Source organism: Antechinus flavipes, chromosome X (assembly GCF_016432865.1).
Source record: "Antechinus flavipes isolate AdamAnt ecotype Samford, QLD, Australia chromosome X, AdamAnt_v2, whole genome shotgun sequence".
Lineage (NCBI taxonomy): Eukaryota > Metazoa > Chordata > Mammalia > Dasyuromorphia > Dasyuridae > Antechinus > Antechinus flavipes.
Genome location: NC_067404.1, coordinates 46,228,101 through 46,248,468, shown reverse-complemented (window position 1 = coordinate 46,248,468; position 20,368 = coordinate 46,228,101). Strand labels below are relative to the sequence as shown.

The 20,368-nt window shown below is 39.7% G+C and overlaps 1 protein-coding gene across 2 annotated transcripts in view; it reads left to right on the top strand.

The window, feature by feature from the left end:
* The window catches only part of OCRL (OCRL inositol polyphosphate-5-phosphatase), a 56,225-nt gene that overhangs the window by 20,871 nt on the left and 14,986 nt on the right, over positions 1 to 20,368 (top strand). For both annotated transcript variants that reach the window (XM_051968010.1, XM_051968011.1), the window contains exons 8-15: positions 374 to 475; positions 1,430 to 1,544; positions 6,365 to 6,481; positions 6,565 to 6,746; positions 8,587 to 8,698; positions 13,669 to 13,778; positions 14,983 to 15,118; positions 19,868 to 19,978. In XM_051968010.1, coding sequence (XP_051823970.1) covers positions 374 to 475; positions 1,430 to 1,544; positions 6,365 to 6,481; positions 6,565 to 6,746; positions 8,587 to 8,698; positions 13,669 to 13,778; positions 14,983 to 15,118; positions 19,868 to 19,978 — 985 coding nt within the window. The remainder of the gene's footprint in view (positions 1 to 373; positions 476 to 1,429; positions 1,545 to 6,364; positions 6,482 to 6,564; positions 6,747 to 8,586; positions 8,699 to 13,668; positions 13,779 to 14,982; positions 15,119 to 19,867; positions 19,979 to 20,368) is intronic.

The following is a 20,368-nucleotide window of genomic DNA, read 5'->3' as shown; positions in this document are numbered from 1 at the left end:
TTCTGTAAAATGGGAATAATTATTCTTGTGGTATGTTGTGAGGTGAGTGTTTTGTACTATTAGCACTTTTAAAGTGCTAGAAAAAATGTGAGCTATTACAATGCTCATTTTGGTAGATTTTCCTAAGAAAATCAATTTAGGTGATATGTGGTTCCTAAGGAAAGTAAGTCTAGTGTATTTATGGGTGTTGGAACAAGGGTGTTTGCTTGCATGTCTGGCCAGATCCTATTTCCAATAGCTTATTTTTCTCCTGATTGCCACAACCTCCAATATGGATAATATAAAGAAATACTTTATAGTGGTTTGTATTTGGATTTGTGTATGTGTGTGTGTGTTTATTAAATAATTTGTTTTGGTCATTGGTATGTGCCAGATTCTTTATTGGAACATGGAATGTGAATGGTCAGTCACCAGACAGTGCTTTGGAACCGTGGCTGAACTGTGATACTGATCCTCCAGATATTTACTGCCTTGGGTAAGGAATTCTGTTATTTTTTTTGCCTATTTGCTTGAGGCCAATCTGCTAATCTCCTTGGTTTCCTTTCTTTGGAAAAATCTTTTTAATTCTATGAAAACCAGCAGTATGAATTGACTTATGACTACACATGACATGTAGTCTATATGACTACAGACTGGTAGTATATACAACATAAGGAAACATCTTAGACAGTTCCATAGAAAATCACATTTTCAGGATAGATTTTCAAATTTTAAACTTAGTAACCATTGGCAAATCAAATTTTAGAAATGACTATAAAACAAAACCAGTCATCCAAATGAGTTATATTTTATGTATGATTATTATGACAATAAGAAGAATGCCTTGCTTCTGTGAACCCTTCTGTTTTCTTTTTCCCTCGCTGTGGGTTTCATTGCTGCTTTTTATGTAATTGATACTTGTAAATGGTCTGATTCTGCCTTCTTTATGTCTTCATGGAAGATTTTTCATATTTCTTTGTATTATTTGTAATCGACACAGTAATACCATTCTGCTTTATCAGTACACCACCGTTTATTCAGCCATTCACCAATCATTGGCTCATGTTATTTATAAGTTTTTGCTATTAAAATGAAGTTTCCATGAATATTTTATATAGATTTCTTTTTTTCCCAAATCTTTAAGAACCAAAGTTGGAGATAATTTTGTAGCAATGACTTTCTTAGATCTCACAACCAAACTCTCTTCCTCCCTTTTTGGATTCAACATTCAGTGAATATTTTTATATGGTTTCTATAAATATAATATTACAGAATTTTCAGAAAAGAAAGTTCCATGTCATCACTGGACACTGGGGTGACTAGCACAGTTGTAGGAAAGTTCTAATTGTTATTCTCTTCCCTTTTTTCATCTTATATTTCTAGACTTGAAAGAGTGAGCTAGAAATAGCCAAAGCAGTATATATTAATCTCTTTATCTCCTTCTTATTAGATTTCAAGAACTGGATTTAAGCACTGAAGCTTTCTTTTACTTTGAGTCTACCAAGGAGCAGGAGTGGCTGACTTCTGTGGACAGAGCCTTACACTACAAAGCCAAATATAAGAAAGTAAGTCTTTATTTGAATTTTCATCTTTAGCATGGGATTTATAAGCATCCATAACTTGCTGTAATAGGATAGCTGAAACTGAATTTGTTCCAGCCTGGAATAATGCCAGACTGATTCAGTCCATCGAATACCTGGGTAAAAAAATGCTCCAAGACTAAAATCATTCTTAGATAATGTGGTCAGACTTGGATATTTTACTCACAGAATCCCTAAGTTGGAAGGGCCCTTCTACAGAGGCCATCAGGTCCAAGACCCTCCAAATCCAAGGCTGCCCTACAGAGGCTATCAGGTCTCTGAACCTGAACAAGAATTACTGCTAGTGAAGAAGAACTCACTACCTTCTAAGGCAGCCCATTCTACTTTTATCTTTTATAGTTCTATCTTGAAAAATATTTTTTCTATCAATTAGAATTTTCTCTTCATTTCTCTTTTAAAATGTGTTTCCATTTTTTTAAATTTTAAATTAAGTACTACTCTAGAGAGATTTGCAGTTGTAAAACGGCAAGTTTGGAATTGAATTTAGGTTTTCTTTAAAGTATTTTGATCACTATATTTCAATATACTCAGTTTCCTTTGTAGTCCTATGTATTTTATTTTATGCTTTTAAAAAACTTTTTCTGAGAAGGGGGCCCTAGGACTCAAAAAAGGTTTAAAAGCCTTCTGCTAAGAGCTTTAGTCTATATTACAGAATTATTCTTTTCATGTGTAGGTTTCTGTTCTTTTTCTTTTATCTCCTAGTATTTCCTCACTGCATTAGGACCTCTTTTTTGTTGACTCATTTCTCAATTCTCTGTTAGTTTCCCATCAAATGTTCTTTGTGAGGATTTCCTCAGTGCTGTCCCCTTTTTTTGTCATGGCGATTATATTTTGGGAGCTTTCTTGCTTTTCTTGAGGTAATGAAGTGTCTTAGGACTTTGATAGAACTGCTGACCCAGTCATCTGGCCAGAAGTTCACACTCCACTTTGGATCAGCTAGGATTTTCAGGAATTTTTATCTTTGATATTGAACAAAAAAAGTATCTCTCCAAAACTTTTGTCCATAGCGCTTCCTTTTGCACTTTGGAACCAATCAGAATAATTCTAATCCACTTTCACATGACAGCAATTTAAATACTTGAAAATGGCTTTCATGGACCTTCCCTCCTTCCCACCCTCACAACTTGACTTGCTTTTCCAAACTTAATTGTCCTCATCTCTTTCAACCAGGTTTCATGGGGCTTGAGCTCAAAGCCAGCCCTCTGGCACCTTAGTTATCCTTTTCTGGGTGCTCTCTAGTTTATCTGTGTGCATCCTAAAATGTAGTCCCCAGAGCTGAATACTGTATTCTATATTAAGTCTAACTAAGGTAGAGTGGTTGCTAAGGTGCCTTCTGGTGCTAAAATCCTATAAACCAATGAGGTATTGGGGGGCGGGGAGAGCATTGCATTAGGGTTCAGAAATACAAGGTTCATGCCCCAGCTTTGCTACTTATTATCAGTTTATCCTTAATCACAAATCACACATGGGGTCTCATAAATGAAAGTGGGAGTTGTGTATCTATTTTATATACCTGTGGTTATGTAAAAATTTCTTGTTAAAAAGGGGGCATGAGTGGGAAGTTTAAGAACTAGATGGCCTTTTCAACTCTTCCTATGTTCTCAAAAGGAGTAGTGAGTGATAGGCTTTGGCAAAGTGGAGTAGCTTGTTGAACTTTAGAAAACTTGTAGGACAAAGGTCGCTTGCTAAGTAAAGCAGTAACTTTACTCACCAGTCTTTCACCTTGCTTCTGAGAGAGGCTAGCCTATCTGTAGAAATTTTTCTATTTCTTTTGAAGGCTCCCATTGGGCATCAGTCACTTGGAGGTTTTGGTTTACTTCATTTTCCTATGTTTTCCTTCTTTCTGACATGTCCCCAGGCTCTCTGTATTTCAGCCACATCTGTAGTCCTGTATCTGTCATTAAATGATTAAAGTAATAAGCTTTGTTATATAGCATGGCTCTGCAAAGAGGGGAGGGAGGAATGCTGGAAGAAATTTGGGCAGTGTAAAAACAATAAAATAATTCAGTAATGAATTTAGTAAACAATAAATTAGTGGATTAAATTTAAATAAGTAATAAACAGAGCAGTAACATTTATTTTTAAGAAATAAAACAAGATAATAAAAATTAAAAGGATTGGGCCATTTCACAGATGGAAGGGTTTTGGGGGAAAATCTGAAAATGCAACAGGCATTTAGAGAAGGGTAGGAGGGCTCATAGTTCTGAAAACTACTTACATGGGGAATGGGTTAAAGTGGGAACCATACATATATACACCAAAATCTATAAAGAAATAAGGGGAGAGGGAGTAGGATAAGATGTGACGGTTATAGAAGGATGTATAGATTTATGGCAGTGGAACAAGGGTGTATAAGATTAATGGGAATGGAATAATGGATAAGGTGGGTTATTGGAAGGTAGGTAGAGCTATAGCAGTGGGATAAGGTGTGTAGATTAATGGATAAGGGATAAAGAGGGAGGGACACAGTTGGGGGAGAAGATAAGGGAGGGATACGTGGTTGCGGGGAAGTTAAATAATAGCAAGGCAAGTTAAAGAGTACAATTAAAATGGAAGAGTTTTAACAGGGATAAGAAATGAGAGATATATACAAAAATAACAATGATCAGGAGTAGAATTTATTAGAAAAAAAGGGTAGTTATCACCAATCTCGACCAACTCAGACTTTAAAAAGATTTCAGTCGAGAAATCTACATTATATGTCCACCATATGAATATTATTTTAGATATACACATATGTACATGTGTATGTGTGGGTGTGGGTGTTTAACGTGTATGTGTGTATATGTACATAAGTATATCCATATTTAACTGTAGCTTCCTTTGGGAAGGAGGAAAGGGGAAAAAAAGAATAAAGTAAAAATACAGATTAGAGAACAAAAGGAAACCTACAAGGAAGCAAAGAAAAGATGGACAGTCATGAATATAATCTCTTCTATTATGTACGCTTTCTTGAAGTGGAAGTTTATTGTCGTATATTTCAAATATTCTGATGTTCTGCTGGGCACAGGACAATTTTTTTCTTTTTTTTCTATTTTGGTTTTTGTTACTTTGCATTTAAATTTTAAATAAATACATTTAAAAAGAAAGGAACTAAAAATGGTACAGTAAAAAAAAAAAAAAAAAAGAGTTTTGGCCAAGAGAAGATCAGGCTTTTTTCAGTATTCTCTTGCTTTAGCTGAATTTCACTCTAACTCTTTACTCTTTGTTCTTTCATCTGTGAGGCTGGATCCCGCTCTGTATTAGATGCATTTCATGAGCTGCTATCTTTCCCCTCAAAAAACCCAAAAAAACAAAAACAAACAAACAAAAAACCAAATTAACCCAAATGCTTGTCTTCAGGAGGTTGACAGTAACGAACCTCCTGTGCTTGACAGCTCTCTACCTTGGTGCAGGCCTTGCCCAAGCTCGCAGTTCTTTGATGTAACTTTCAGAAGCCATGGGGCACTTGAGAAAGAAATATTTTGTTTACTCCAGGTGTTTACATTCTCATTTTCTAGTGGACTCTTTTAAAAAATTCTTAATAGCTTTTTATTTGGATTTCCAAACACAAGCAAACATAGTTTTCAATTTTTGTAAAATCTTGTGTTCCAAATTTTTTCTCCTTCCCATAAACAGCAAGCAATTCAGTATGGGTTAAACATGTTCAATTCTTCTAAACATATTACCATATTTGCCATGCTACACAGAAAAATGAGATCAAAAGGTGGGGGGAAAAAATAACAAAAAAGTGAAACTGCTCTGCTTTGATCCACATTCAATCTCTATAGTTCTCTCTCTCGATGTAGATGGCTCTTTCCATCACAAGTCTATTGGAATTGAATCACTCCTCAGTGGATTCTTCAAAATTTTATTTATTTAATATCTTTTCCCAGTTAATATTCAAAACATTTTTTTAACATTTGTTTTTAAAGTTTTTGAGTTCTAAGTTCTCTCCCTTATCCTCACCCACAATTAAGTAACCACATGTGAAGTTGTGCAAAACATTTCCATAAAAGTCAAGTTATGAAAGAAAATATAGCTCTCTTACCCTACTGAAAATAAAAACTGAAGAAAAATTAAGTTAAAAGAAAAAGAGAGAATGCTTCAATCTGTATTCAGATACAATCGATCCTTCTCTGGTTATGGATGAAATTTTTCATAAGTCCTTCAGAGTAGTCAAGGATAATTGTACTCTTTACAATAGCAAAATCATTTACAGCTGGTCATCCCAGAACCCAATGTTTTTCAGGTTTAGGAATCAGTTTCTTGATAAAATTTACTTCAAAATTTTATAGATATTGGAAATAGGCCGTATGGTGTTGTAATTCTCAAGTCTTAGTAAGAATGATGATTGTATTTGCTCGTCTCAAGTACTTAGATGGCTCTTTATTAGTTATTCTGGGCAAGTTAACTTCTGAAGAATTTCCTTATACTTGAGACACAGCATAGAAGTAGATAGAGAACCAACTTTGAAGTCAGAAAGACCTGGCTCTTCTCATCTATAAATGAAGTGCTGAGCTCTAAATCTCATGATCTTGGCATAAGCCTTCCTTCTAACATACTATAGAGTTAAGTGACCTCAAACAAGTGACTATTGCCTAATTCCCAAGACCAGATGTTAGAGTTGGGTGACTGATCTGCATCAGTGAAAGGCTTTTCCTTACTACAGGACATATATTCTTTACTTTACAGACTTGCTGGGAAGAGAGTGTTTTATAGATTTTAAAGTGCTCTATATATTTCAAGTAATCTTAACAATCAATAGTTCTGCTAATCTTTTAAATATTCCTTTCCATTCTTAGGTTCAGTTGGTCCGCTTGGTTGGGATGATGCTACTTATATTTGCCAAAAAGGACCAATGTAAATTTCTCCATGATATTGTGACAGAAACTGTGGGAACAGGACTCATGGGAAAAATGGTAAGTTGTGTCAGGTTGTGTTTATGTGAAATACTGTTCTCTTGGTTTTTGTGACAATTATCCATCATTGTTCTTCTCACCAGGGTAACAAAGGAGCTGTTGCCGTGAGATTTTTGTTCCACAACACTACATTTTGCATTGTTAATTCCCATCTGGCTGCCCATGTGGAAGACTTTGAACGTCGAAATCAGGATTATAAAGACATCTGTTCCCGAATGTCTTTCTTTGTCCCAAATCAGGGTCATCTGAACATCATGAAGCATGAGTGAGTACCTAGCTGTACTTTAGCTTCCCAGGGGCATGATGGGATCAATTGGAAAGGTTGCTATAAAGGATGAGGTCTTATCATTTGACAAAATGGATCAGGAGAAGAAGGAACTCTCTTAAGAGTAGTGTTCTCCGAGTATCATAGGCTTAGATCTGGAAATCTTAGATCTTAGAGGCCACAGAATTATAAATCTAAAGTTACAAGGGCCAAGATTTGAACTCAGAGGCCTTGTTCCCATACCTAGTACTTTTTACAGAATTTTCGGATTGTTACAAGGGTTTTTTATGTTTGTTGTCCATGGGAACTCAGGATCTGTTGGCAGGCATCATTGGGGGATTTTGTTCCAGGAATCAGGGAACAGTGAAATCTTAGGGGGTGGGCATTTAAAATGGTTAGAAATTGATCATTTTGAAAGGCTATGAACTAAATATGGAGGATTTTTTAATTGTTGGAGTAGGGGGAAGGAAATGTGAATCGTTAGTATAGTTGAGGGCTTAATATATAGGTGAAGGTTAGTGATAGACAGAAGTCAATTGAAAGTGGATTATCAGTGGAACAATTAGAAAATGAGTAGTTGTGTGTGACTGATGTGTAATTGAGAGAATTTGGGAGCTGTGAGGTGAATTGAGCAGCCAACTAAGCTGTCAGATGAGCTCAAAGATCTGGGACTATCAGGATCAGCATCACATGAAATAGAGGGTGGTGAATTGGACACATCACAAGCCCTGGAGCCCAGGAGAACCTGAGTTCAATTCCAGTATAGACACTTGACACTTAAGGGCTGTGTGACCCTGGATAAGTTACTGAAACCTGATTTCTTTGCCAAAAAATAATGCAGATGTAGTGAAATGCAGAAGGCGGTAATGGTAGCTAAGAATAATGATTATATTTGCTCATATCCAGACTGAGCCATTGATGAGAATTTAGCGTCCTTTGATTTGCTCTAGATTTTGCCCATTTGAAAATACAACTTTGATCAGCAAAAAGCTCCTTCATACTGTGTGATATTGGGCAAATCAGTTGGGATCTCTGGGCCTTAGTTATCACAGCTCTAAATGAAGGACCAAATGATCTCAGAGGTTCCTTCCACCTATTAGGTTATCCTAAATAACCACTTGGAGGTAGAACTTGAGTCAAACAATTGATGACCAAAAGTCCTTAGGTTCCTTAACATTCACGTACAGATAGTTTCGGGTGCCCCATGGCGCTCCAATCATAGCAGCCCATTTGGGGACTTTCCTCAGTCCACATAGCGTGACAGAATATCTCCCATGCCAGAAGTATGACACCCAACTAGAATGTGCCAGTGAAAGTCACAGCCCTTGAGCTAAGTTGGGCCTTGGGAATAGGCGTCCTCACCCCTGGGCAGCCCTGACACTGCTTGTTCTGCTGAAGGAAAAGGGAAAGCTCTTACAGCAAACTTCTAGTTTTCCCTCTCCTGAGGGCCTGGCAAAACTCTGAAATGGTCCAAGGAATCTCTCATATTTTAGGCTTCTTCCTTGGAGTCTGAATCTCCTGTACTTCTCCTAGATTTTTTGCTTCATCAGATTTGGATGGGAGAGAGGGAGTTATGGGAGTGGAGTTAGGGGTGGCAGGGAGGACCCTGCTTTCTCTGTAATGTTGCAGCTATTTGTCTTTCACGGGTGTGGATTTTTATTTCTGGAGGGATTTGCAAGGCAGAGCCTCTCTAGCTGTGGGCCAAAAGATGCTAGATGAATCATGTCGTATCAGCATCCTCCCCTCCTTCCATTAGTGCCTTCAGGGAGATGTTTTGGCTGAAGTGTACTCAGTCTGCCTGAATTTGGCTGTTCATTCTTGTGTCTGTCTTTCCCTTCAGTGTCGTCATTTGGTTGGGAGATTTGAACTACAGACTCTGCATGCCTGATGCCAATGAAGTGAAAATGCTAATTAACAGAAACGAACTTCAGAAGCTCTTGAAGCTGGACCAGGTGAGATAATGGGCCCCATTTGCATTCCATAACTGTTCTCTGAGGTCAGCTTTAGGGTGGCAGAGAAGAGAGTGACTAATTAGGGAAGGGCCTGGTGACTTTCCAAGCTGGGAAAGTGAGTGGAGGGCCTGTTTTGGGAGTCTTGGACTTGGGAAGAGTATGTGTAATCATTGTGAAAACAGCTGTGTGTCCAGTCATTCAGCACATATGGATTGTGGCTCCACCCCCGGCTTTCAGCTAACACATGGATGCTGGGAAGTACGAATTAAGCATTAGATAACATCTCTCATCTCAAGGAATTTCTATTCTAACAGGTCAGACAAATACAAGAGAAATTAGACAAGTGATGGACCAGAGGATGGGGAGGGCTAATTGGGAAGAGCTTTCTGTAAGAGGCCAGCTTTGAGGCTCGATTTAAAGGAGGGGGAGAGGTGTGGTTGGACTGTGGGAGGAGGTAGGACTGTTCCATGATGATTTAGCAGGCTGAGAAAGTGGGAGGGAAGAGCCGAGTGTGATGATTGGTGGGAAGTACAGGAGGACCATTTGCCTAGGCCAAATGATGGAGGCTGTTGTGCTGTGGGAAATGAGACAAGCCCGGTAAGGGGGGGGGGAGCGGAATTGGTTTGCAGTGGAGAGATGTAAAGACTTTGAAACCGATGTTGAAATTTCTCTGTAAAAGTCAGTGTTAGGAGAGCTTGACATTTATTCTTTTTTCCCCCCCACTGGCAATGAATTTGTCTTCAAGTCCTACATGTAACTTGAGGATTTCTCAATAAGGTGATTCCTTGTAAAAAGGTGCTGAGTACAGTGTCTGGCATATAGTAGATACTATATTTAATCTCCTTTCCCTTAGAGCAGGAGCACACACTTGGAAATTCCCAGGATAGTCTTGTGGGCAGGAACAGGCCTAAGAGTCAGGAGATCTGGCTGCGGAGCTCAACTTGGCCTTAGCTTGTTGGGAAGCTTTGAGCATGTCACTTAATTCAGCTCACCCAAACAATTATTAAGTGTTCTGTCTGTGCTGTGAGCCAGGGATCCCCAACTACAAACCAGTCTCTGTTATGAGGGCACTTCCATTTTGGGAGGTGAAGCCCCAAGCAAGCAGATAGTTTGAGGATAAAGAGAGAGCTTGGTCTTATCAGAAGTGAACTAAGGGATCTAAGAATTAAGGAGCAAGCCAGGCATTGGGAAGAGACTACAGAGCTAGAGAGGCAAGAAACGAAGTGCCAAATTTAGTAAAAAGCAAGCAGGCTAGTTTTATTGAAAGCTAGAATATGTAGGTAATGAGCCTGGAAAAGGGGGGCTAGAGCCATATTATGAAGGAATGAGGAATGAATGCCAGTATCAGGAGTTTTATGTTTTATCCTAGAGGGAATAGTGAGCCATTGCAGTTTCCTGCACAGGGGTGGGTATAACATACTGAAACCTTTGGTGTAGGAAAATTATTTTGGTAGCTATGTGGAGAATGCCCTGGATAGGGGAGGGATGTGAGGCACAGAGAATAAGTAGGATGCTCTTGTGATGGTCCAGTAGTGATGGGAACCCCAAATTAAGGGGGTGGCTATGAGCATAAAAAGAAGGGACAGATGTTTCAGAGATAGAACTGATGAGATTTGGCAGCTGATTCGATAAGAGGGTGAGGGACCAAAAAAAAAGTCCAGGACTGTGCCAAAGCTGTGAACCTGGTGACTGAAAGAATAGTGGTGCCCTTAACAGAAATGGGGACCTTTAGAGAAGGGATGGTTTTAAGCGGGGAGAGACTATGACATCTCCATTTTGGACGTGTTGCTTTTGAGGTACCACTAATGTGACTTCCAAGGGAGTTGCTGACAGGAATAGACTTCAGGGAAAAGACTAAGACTGCAGCTATCAGTTTGAGAGGAGTCAGTGGGATTTCTGAGAAGACAACTCAGATTAGAGCCTTGAGGGACCAGAAGTTTAAGAGGAGAACAGACAGAAAGCAATGACACTGAAATTTAGTGGAGGGTAATGTCAGGTGCTCCAGAAAGGGAAAGAAAGCACATGAAGAAGAAGGGAAGCCAGTAAACGTGGGAGGGTTAGAAGGCAGATGGCAAGGGGCTGAAAAGTGAAGCAGTGTGAACATCTACTGCAGGCCACTGTTTCTAGAATTTGGGCTATGAAAGTGGGGGAGACATAGGATGATAGCTTGAAGAGGTTTTGTTAAGGATGGGGAGAGACCTGAACGGGTTTGAGGATAATTGGGAAGGCGTTAACTCATAAGGAAACATTGAAAATGAGAAATAGGAGATTATCAATGGGCCAAGTATTGGATGAGGAGGAGGAAAGGCTCAACTGTAGAAGTAGAAGCCTTAGATTTGGTGAGTGGAAAGGCTACCTCTTCCTGAGCCATGAGAGCAAAGGAGAAGAAGAATGGAGGACAGTGCAGAGCCACTTTTGAGGCATGTGAAGAAGGTGGAACTTGTGATAGATGATCGTACTTTTTTCTTTTTATTCAGTAAATTGGAGTTTAGGTCTTTTGCTGGAGTGAAGTGGTGTTAAAAGGCTTAGCGAAGTCAATGTGGGGCTCCATCAGTGAGGGAAGAATAACTAGACTGGGGGGCTAGCAGATTCTAGTTGATATTATTGTGGTGTCATTTCAGTTGTATTCAACTGCTTGTGATCCCAATTGAGATTTTCTTCACAAAGAGACTGAAGTGATTTGCCATTTCCTTCTCCAGTTTATTTTAAAGATGAGGAATCTGAGGCAATTGGAGTTAAGGGACTTGTCCAAAGTCATACCACTAGTCATGTGTGAAGCCAGATTCAATTCAGTTTTACTTACTCCAGACCCAGTGCTCCATGCACTGCAGTGCCACCTGCCGGCCCAGTAGGGGGATCAGACAACATAAATTTGTAGCATTTCCAGTGTCAGTGTTCAGTAGCACCTGAATAGGAGAGGAAAAGGTGAGTGGGGGTGGTGGTAATCAGGCTTGAGGTTTAGGGAAGTGTGAAGAGCAGTGGTGTATATAGGGCTAAGTTTTTTAAGGTGCCGAACACAGGGTAGAACTGAGTTAGTTGTCTGTCAACAGGGTTGGGATTGCAAAGGAATCAAAGTCAGATCAGACTTGTGCCCAGAAATTGGTAAGCAATGTAAGCTCATTATAAGTAGGGAATATTCCATTCTGTGTACCTCTATCCCCAGAGCTTAGAAAGTCAACATGGCTATGTGCCAGGCACTGTGCTGAGCACCAGGGCTACAAAGAAAGGCAAAAACACTCCCTTTTTTTCAATCGTTTTTTACTTTTCCAAATACATGTCAAGATAGTTTTCAGCATTCGTTTTTGTAAGGCTTTGTGTTCCAAGTTTTTTTCTTCTCCATTGCTTCCCCTTCCCAAAGACAGCAAGTAATCTGATATAGAAAACAGTCCCTTTTTCAAGGAGCTCACAGTCCAATGGAGGAGATCAGGTTAGGGCTGCAGAAATAGATCTGAATCATTTACATAGAGATGATAATTGAATCCATGGGAATTGATGAGACGTGGGATGAGAAGGTATTGAGGTATAGAGGGAGAAGAGAATCGGGTCAAGGACAGACCTTTGGGACACCTACAAACTGAAGAGCCAATAAAGGAGACTGAGGAGAAGTCGGACAGGTAGGAGAACTAGGAAAAAAGCACTATCGTGAAAACCTAAAGAGAAGGGAGTATCCAGAAGAAGAGGCCGGGCAGAGAGGTCAAGAAGGATGAGGACTGACTGGAAAAAGCCCATTCGATGTGGCAATTAGAAGATCATCGGTAACTTTGGTGAAAGCAGTTTCAGTTCAATGTTGAGGTAAGAAGCCAGACCACAGAAAGTTAAGAAGAAAAAGAGAGAAGAGGAAGTAGAGGCATTAATGGTAAGATGAAGGATGATCATAGCCATGGACAGATCAAGTGGAAAGACATGGGCATGTTTGTTATCAGGAGGGAAATGGCTAGGAGGAGGGGGGAGATTGAAGATTAGGGAGAGCGTGGGGATGATGAGGGGTGAAGGAGAAGTTGGGGGAAGACTTCTGAGTGACGTGAGATGAGGAGGGGAGAAGAGGGAACTGTCAGTGAACAGCATCACAGATTTTCACTGAAGTTAAGAGATGGGATTCTCAGCTGAGAAGCACATAGCAAAAACTTAATGAATACTTGTTAGTTGTTGGTTAGATAGATTTAAGAAGTTTGGAGGGAAAGCTCTAAAGTGAAATCGGACTAGATTAGGGCTTCTTAAAGTTTTCCACCCGCGACCCTTTTTTGCCTGAGAAATTTTTATGTGATTCCGGGCATATAGATATGCAAAGTGGAAATACAAATCAAACATGTACTGATAGCAGGTCATAATTTCGCAACCCCCACATTCATTTGTGAAACCCAACATGGGGTCACAAACTACAGTTTAACAAGTTGGGAGCTAGATTATCCCTTATTGTCTACAAGTCCCTTTGTAGGCTCCAACATTCTCTGAATCCCTGTCCTTAAAAGTTCCAAGACTTACTTTGTGAATTTCTACTCTCATGTCTGTATTGAGGTTAATTTTAGGACTGATTATCCATGTTTCCCCCATCTTTTCTTTTTTTTTACTGCTGCTCAGCTCATCTTTTAGCCATTTTGCTCTCCTAAGCATCAATTTTGCTACTCGTGTATCACTATGGTAAAAATAATTGATTAAGGAAGAACTGAAAAATTCAACCCTGTCCCTAGTGGTAAAAATTATTGGTAGAAGCTAGAGATTTAATTTTTCCATTTTATCCTTGACCCCCATTAGCTCAGAGACATGGCTGGATGCTACTAATGAGCCTCTTACTTGTTATGAAATGGGTGCTTTAGAAGTGCTCAGAGGAGCTGTTGATTCCTAAGATGGAAAACTAATTGTCTTTCTTTCAAAGAGCTTTGGGGGCTCTAGAAATGGGTACTTAGAAACTAGGAAAGGGTGGTGATTAACTTGATGATAGTGTATACTAAGATGCTTCTTTCCTTCTCTAGCTAAACATTCAACGTTCTCACAAGAAGGCATTTGCTGACTTTACTGAAGGGGAAATTAGATTTATGCCCACCTACAAGTTTGACCCGAAAACAGACAGATGGGATTCCAGGTAAAGCAGGAGCCACCTCCTAGAATAACTTAAGGCCTGATGAAACTTGCCTTTGAAACATCCTAAATCCTTCTGTGGAGTGTCAGTGGTAAAAAGAACAATATAATATCCGAGAAGTTTTTGTTGGGGTGGAATTAAGTTCTGGTGTTAAATAATACATGTCCACAAGGACAGACATCATTATTTCTGTTGGTGACGTTGGGAAAGCAAATTCATGCTGACGGTCCCTTCTCATATTTTAATATCACCAAAGATGTGCTTAGATTTGCTGCCTTCTTATTCATCCACTACCACCACTACTCCTCCTACTCCTCTGGATCTTTCTAAACTACTCTGATAGAGAATTACTATTTTGAGGGTTATGGGGGTATCAGAGTGAGGAAGGAGTGATAGCTGTGAGGATCCCAGAAGAGTGAAGGGGAGAGGTGATCAAAAAGCAATGGAACCTTCCTTGGGAACCTCTGATCTTTTAATCCCTGCCCCTCAAGATTTTGTTCCCCCTCTGGGCAAGTTCCTGCCACCTCTTTGTTAGCTTCTTCCTAAGCCCTTGCTGTTCACCATTTCATATCTGGCTGAATGCAGAATTCTCAGGTAGAAGCAATGGCATAGGCACCAGGCATGCTTAGCTGTCTTAGATGGGGATTGTTGTGATGCTTCTGTCACTAGCATTGAACTATACAGATGCAAACCAACACCCCTGAGGCGATTTGGACAGATCTTGCCTTTGCATTTTGGTCTATAGCCACCTTCTGCATCCAGGGCAAAGGTTTCCCTCTTTTCTCAGCAGATTATTGAACTAGGTCTCTTCACTGGCCTTCTAATACACTGTGAGCAAAGTTATATGTTCTTACATTTGTTTTGATACCTCTAAATTTGAATTTGATTATGAGAAGACAAAAGTCATAACTTCATGAAAACTTCTCAGTTTTATATCCAAAATTTGAAGACAGTGAGCCTGAAGTCAAGGACAGGGAAATCCCTTTTATTAAGAATGGTATGTTGTCCAGGCTTTCCCATTCTAGTTGGCCGCGATGGATAGCTCCCTTCCGTTCTGCTGGGAGGGCTAGGGTTGTGCTCAAGGTCACTCTTGTGACTTCCCACAGCACGTTCCTTGGCACGCTACAAGGCAGAGAGGGGACTTCAGGTCAGATTTACCATTGGACTCACCCAACTTGGTGTTGATGAGCTCATTCCTTTTTTGCAGTGGGAAATGTCGTACTCCTGCATGGTGTGACCGAATCCTTTGGAGAGGGAGTAACATTAATCAGCTGCGCTACTGGAGTCACATGGAGCTTAAAACCAGTGACCACAAACCTGTCAGTTCTGTCTTCCTCATTGGGGTAAGTGCATTTTTGTTGGGGTTTTTTTTTCACCAAGCATTTATGAAGTGTCTTCCTTTGTCTCAAGAGCATTATTCGGGAAGTAATTCACTCAAAGACAAATGGGATTCTCAGTCAAACAATCAATTTCAGGATTAAGGATTCAGGATTAAACTCATTCCTTTTCTCTGGACCTCAGTTTCTTTCTGTTCTGAAAAATGATGAGGGTTGAACTAAATCAGGGGTCCTTGAAGTTGTTCTCTTGAATATTTTGATCAACATATTTCAATATAATTGGTTTTCTTTGTAATAACCATGTATAGTTTGTTTTATGGATTTACAAACATGATTCTGAGAAGGGATCCATAGGTCTTACCAGACTGACCAAAGGATCCAGGACACTAAAAACGCTTAAGAACCTTTGAATGGGCTGGGCTCTTTTAGCTAAGTCCTGTGATGCTATGACTTCCATGAAGCAGGACGCCTGTTTTCCTCAACTTGGGAATAGTTCAGTCAGCGGCAGTGTCAGTCAACAACATTTCTCATTCAGAAGAAGTTCGAAGTTTACAAAGACTTAGGAGCAACTCTCACATTTCAGCACCTTTAAAGGGCACCGAACAGCCACGAAACATGCCAGCCAGCCAGACAACCCTGCCTTGGCCATAGGGTCCTTTCTAGGCAGCTGAGATCCTCCCAGGGATGTGGGCCTAATGGGATAAAGCCCCCATGGGGAGACTCAGTTCTGTGCTGGTAAGGGGATTCCCCAGTGGGATGGCTCATACAGAGATGAGGAGGCAATATTTCTACCTTCTGTCTAGTGCTTTACAATTTATGAAGCACTTTTGTGGATGTTATCCTGTTTGATTTTCACCGCTTTGTGAGGTAGGCAGGAGATACAAGGAAATGAAAAAACTTGAGGCCCACGGTCATATGACCACCCTGTGGTTAAGCTGGGGCCCAGACTCGGCTATATATACACTTATAACAGTGGTGCTGTTATAAGCAGGCTGTGTTGCCCTAGAAATGTGAGCTCAATCCTAGAGAAAAAACGATATGTGAAGAAATGGAGCTGGACAAAGGTCTTAGACCTCTGCTGCCTTCTTTGCAGGCTGGTTTGGTTCTGGGCTAGGTTAAGGATATGACTTAGGAGAAATGCACAGGTGAAGAGTCCTGTACCAATCCAAGTCTACAGAACCAATCTTGATTGGATCTGACCATAGCTTGGGCCAAGATTGGGATTTGGGATATTATTGAGGCGGGAAGTAATGGGACATCTCCTCAGAGGAGAATGCTGGCCTTCCAGATCCTAACACTGCAAAGTGTGGTGCCTTCAATGCGTTGCATGTGTCCAAATGGCCGCTCGCAAGTTAGGTTGGGGTTCAGAATGTTCTTCTCTTAACTCTTGCTATGCAGAAAATGATAAAGGACAGCACACCAAAATCCTTTGTATATTTGTAGTGGTTTAAGGTACCCCAACCTTTCTAAATAAAAAGTTCTTTGGGATTTTGGTTTCCTTTCTTAGATGAGAAAACTATGAAAGACAAATCATTTGCTTTTCAAATTAAGGACAGTTATATAAAGGTTTAAAGTATTTTTTGATCTTGTACTTTTGGCACTGGAAAAAGTGGCCCTCCAACCCAAGAAAGATGGAGGAAGTGGCATCAAAGAGAAAGGAAAAACAGAAGCAACAGGGAAGAGACCATCATATCTTACCTATCCAGCCCAGGGCCCCTCTCCTGTTTCATGCTCTTTCTTTTTTTTCTCGGGCCTACTTTTAATCCCTGATTTTTAACTCTAGCAGAGAAAGTTGGTCACTCAACAGTCATATCTCCTTCTAGCAATTTTTAAGATTTAAGAACTTTGATTACAACTGTTTAAGGTGATAATTAGTCCATATGTTATTCCCATTTCACAGATGAGGAAACAGGCTCATGCAATTGAGTTATTTCCTCAGCTGTTTATGTGTTGGAGCTAGGAGTTAGACCCAGATCTCCAGATTACAATTTTGATCTTCTGAAGACAAAACCTTGGGCATTATTCTCATGTTCTCCCAAAGGCCAGAGCATTGGGCTGGAAGAACATTTGATCCGCTGTGGTGTTTGTGCCCTTGCATAATAAATATTCTGTAGCTGTTTTCTACCCCTTGGTGTTTTTTTTAAAAGAGTTTCATTACTGTTTTCTTAGTTGTTCGTCCTAATTTCAAATTTCTCACCTGTCAAACTGTGCAGACTTCACTTTGTTAACCATCTAGGTTTTTTTATACTAGCTTTTTATTTTTCATAATATATGCAAAGATATTTTTCAACATTTTGTCCTTGCAAAACTCAAATGTTCCAAATTCTTCTTCCCCCCTCCTCTAGATAGCAAGTAATCCAATATAGATTAAACACAGGCAAGTTCTTCTAAACCTATTTCTACATTTATCATGCTGCACAAGAAAAATCAGATCAAAAGGGGGAAAAAAAACAAGCAAACAACGAACAGTAAATAACCATCCAGTTTTTGAAAAGTACCTTATTTCCCTTCAATAGGCTCTTTGAATTTGCCAGTCAGTCCTGGGTGGTGGTTTGTTTGGGTAAGGAAAGGAAGGTTGTTTTTTTAATACCTCGCACTTTTGATAGAAATGTTACGCTATTAATATGGTGTTTTAAAATAGACTTCAAGCCTCTTGTGAGACAGTGACTGAACATTTCACCTTGATACTTATTTCTTAACTAACACCTTACCTGTATTTTGCCATATTCTCTTTTTTCTGAAGTGGAATAAGTGAGGAAATTCTTTTTTTCTCCCCTACCTGAATGTTGAATTTAATAGTGCTCTGATTCCTCCTACCATAGTTCACTCTGAGTGAACTACTCAAGAGTTCACTGAGTAACATTTCCACCTGAGAGATTCTAGACTGTTACTGCAGAAGACTTTTAAAATGATGCATTTTGGGGGTGTTAAAAGAAAAAAAGAAGAAGAAATGATGCATTTTCGTATCTAGAGATGAATGGATGTCAAGTAGAGGAAGAAGGGATGCCCAAGAGATAATTAGTAGCAGAGAACTAGTTGTAGGCCAGTGAAAATTAATCCAAGGGTTTAAGGTTTCCCTCGCCTCTCCTCTAAGCACTTTCAGTTCATTAGTAAGGATTTCAGTAGCAATTAGAAACTCTGAGTCCTAGACCACCCAAGGAGCTATGTTGCTTTCAGGAACATTCCTTAACTTTTCTGTGGCTGTTTCTTTATCTATAAAATTGGTGCAGTATTTCTTTATGAGGTGCTCTGATTAAAATGCTTCCTTAGTACTTCAAAGCTGCATGATTTCGTCCCCCCACTGATGCAGATGGCACCCCCTCAGTAGCTTCATTGGTTTTCCAGAAATGCTGTGACCTGAGCCTAGAGCTCAGTGAAGTTGGCCTTACTGCATTATTACATGATGGGTCCTAGCGAAGAAACATATTACAGTCATGGCTTGTTGAAATTAAAATCTCCTAACACTTACAGATATATCTAGAAATAATATTACTTGTAAAATTCAATTTCATAAGCATTTATGAGGTGCCTACTATGTACCACACACAAAAACCAAACGTCTTTTGCCCTCAGGTAACTTATATTGAGGGTACAGCCTCTACACAGCTGAGGAAATACAAAATAATATTTAGGGCTGGGAAGAGGCAAAAAAGGCCTTGGGTAGGAGGTACGACCTGAGCTGAAACTAGAAAGGGGATTCTTAGAGGCAGAGGTGAAGAGAATGTTCTGGCCTGTGCTGAGGTACCAAGTTGCGAGAAGCAGTGCAGAGTTTGGGGTAGGCCACTTTGGCAGAGTTAGCTCCACTTCTATAAAGTACTCAACTGGGATGGGAAACTGTCCTACTTGTTTAAGTAGCTACCTTGATTTCAGAAATATTCTTCCAGTGACTTCTTCTGGCCACTGGTTAATGTGAAGTTATTGAACTCAATAGCCACATTAATAAGCCATGCTAAATTACCAAGTGTAGCGGGTTGGAAAATGTTTCCCATTTGTTGGCTGCAACTAATTGGTCTGTTATCATGACTTTATTCTAGTATCTTTTTTAGGGTCTGTTTCTGAAAATATGAATAATGTTGTTACACCTCTTGGCGTCATCTACAGAGCCCAATGTGTTGCTTCCTTTAACAATTTGTCCTGTTATTACCATCATGATAATTCACATTTCTGTAACACTTAAGTTTGTACAAAGCTTTCCTCACAAGCTTATGGACCTAATTGACTCAAGATTTTCCTGTGAGATAGGAACTTGTATTATCCCCATTTTACAAATGAAGAAATCGAGGGTTGGAGAGGTTGATTAATTCATGTGAATTCACCTAAGTGCAGAGTCAGGACTCAAGCTTAAGTCTCCCCAGTTCAATTTTCCACTGTGCTATGCTGCCTGTCTTTTAGCATTGTCACTTATTGGCATTATTATAAATAATAATGACAGCAGCACCTAATACATTTTGTATCGGTTGGTATCATTTTGATTTATAAGAACTCATTTTGCCACGTCATATTTCTTTTACCAAAGAATTTAGCACCTTGAAAAACTCATCCTAAATAGTCAATTATTATCCATTTTCTTGATCATTTGAGATTTTAATTCATGGGAAGGCAGCCAGATAATTGCCCGCTACTGTGTTTAGGGTTCAGTATTATCCCTGGATGATTGTTAATGATCATTTCAGGATTGTTTGAAGGCTTGGAGTCAGTGAGATATAGGAGGAGGATGACATATGAAACTGAAAAGTGGCCTGTTTTTTTTTTCAGGTGAAAGTAGTGGATGACAGAAGATACAGAAAAGTATTTGAGGACAGTGTTCGCATTATGGATAGAATGGAAAATGATTTTCTTCCTTCATTAGAACTCAGCAAGAGAGAAGTGAGTTGGATCATGGGCCTCCTTTGCATGTCTTGTATATCAGCTAGGCTAGAGGAAATTGGGATTACTTCCCTTTCAAAGTTTCTGCGGATTTCATCTCCTTAACACTCTTGAGTAGAAATTCCGAAACTGGATTTGGTCACAAGGCCATTAGCAGTAGTTGACCCTGGTGAAGCTCAGATTACTGAGACACCAAGAGTGGTGACTTGGAGAATTAGCAGTGACAAGGGCTGGCCAACATACATACCTGCTCCCTTTATTCCTTCCCCTGCTCCCCTCTTCCAGCATCCATTTAGGGACTCAATCATAGGATGAACACCAACTACAGGGAGTCAGGTGGCAGAGGAAGCATGTTGGGAGGGCATGGTCTGGGCTTAGTGATGGAGTTCA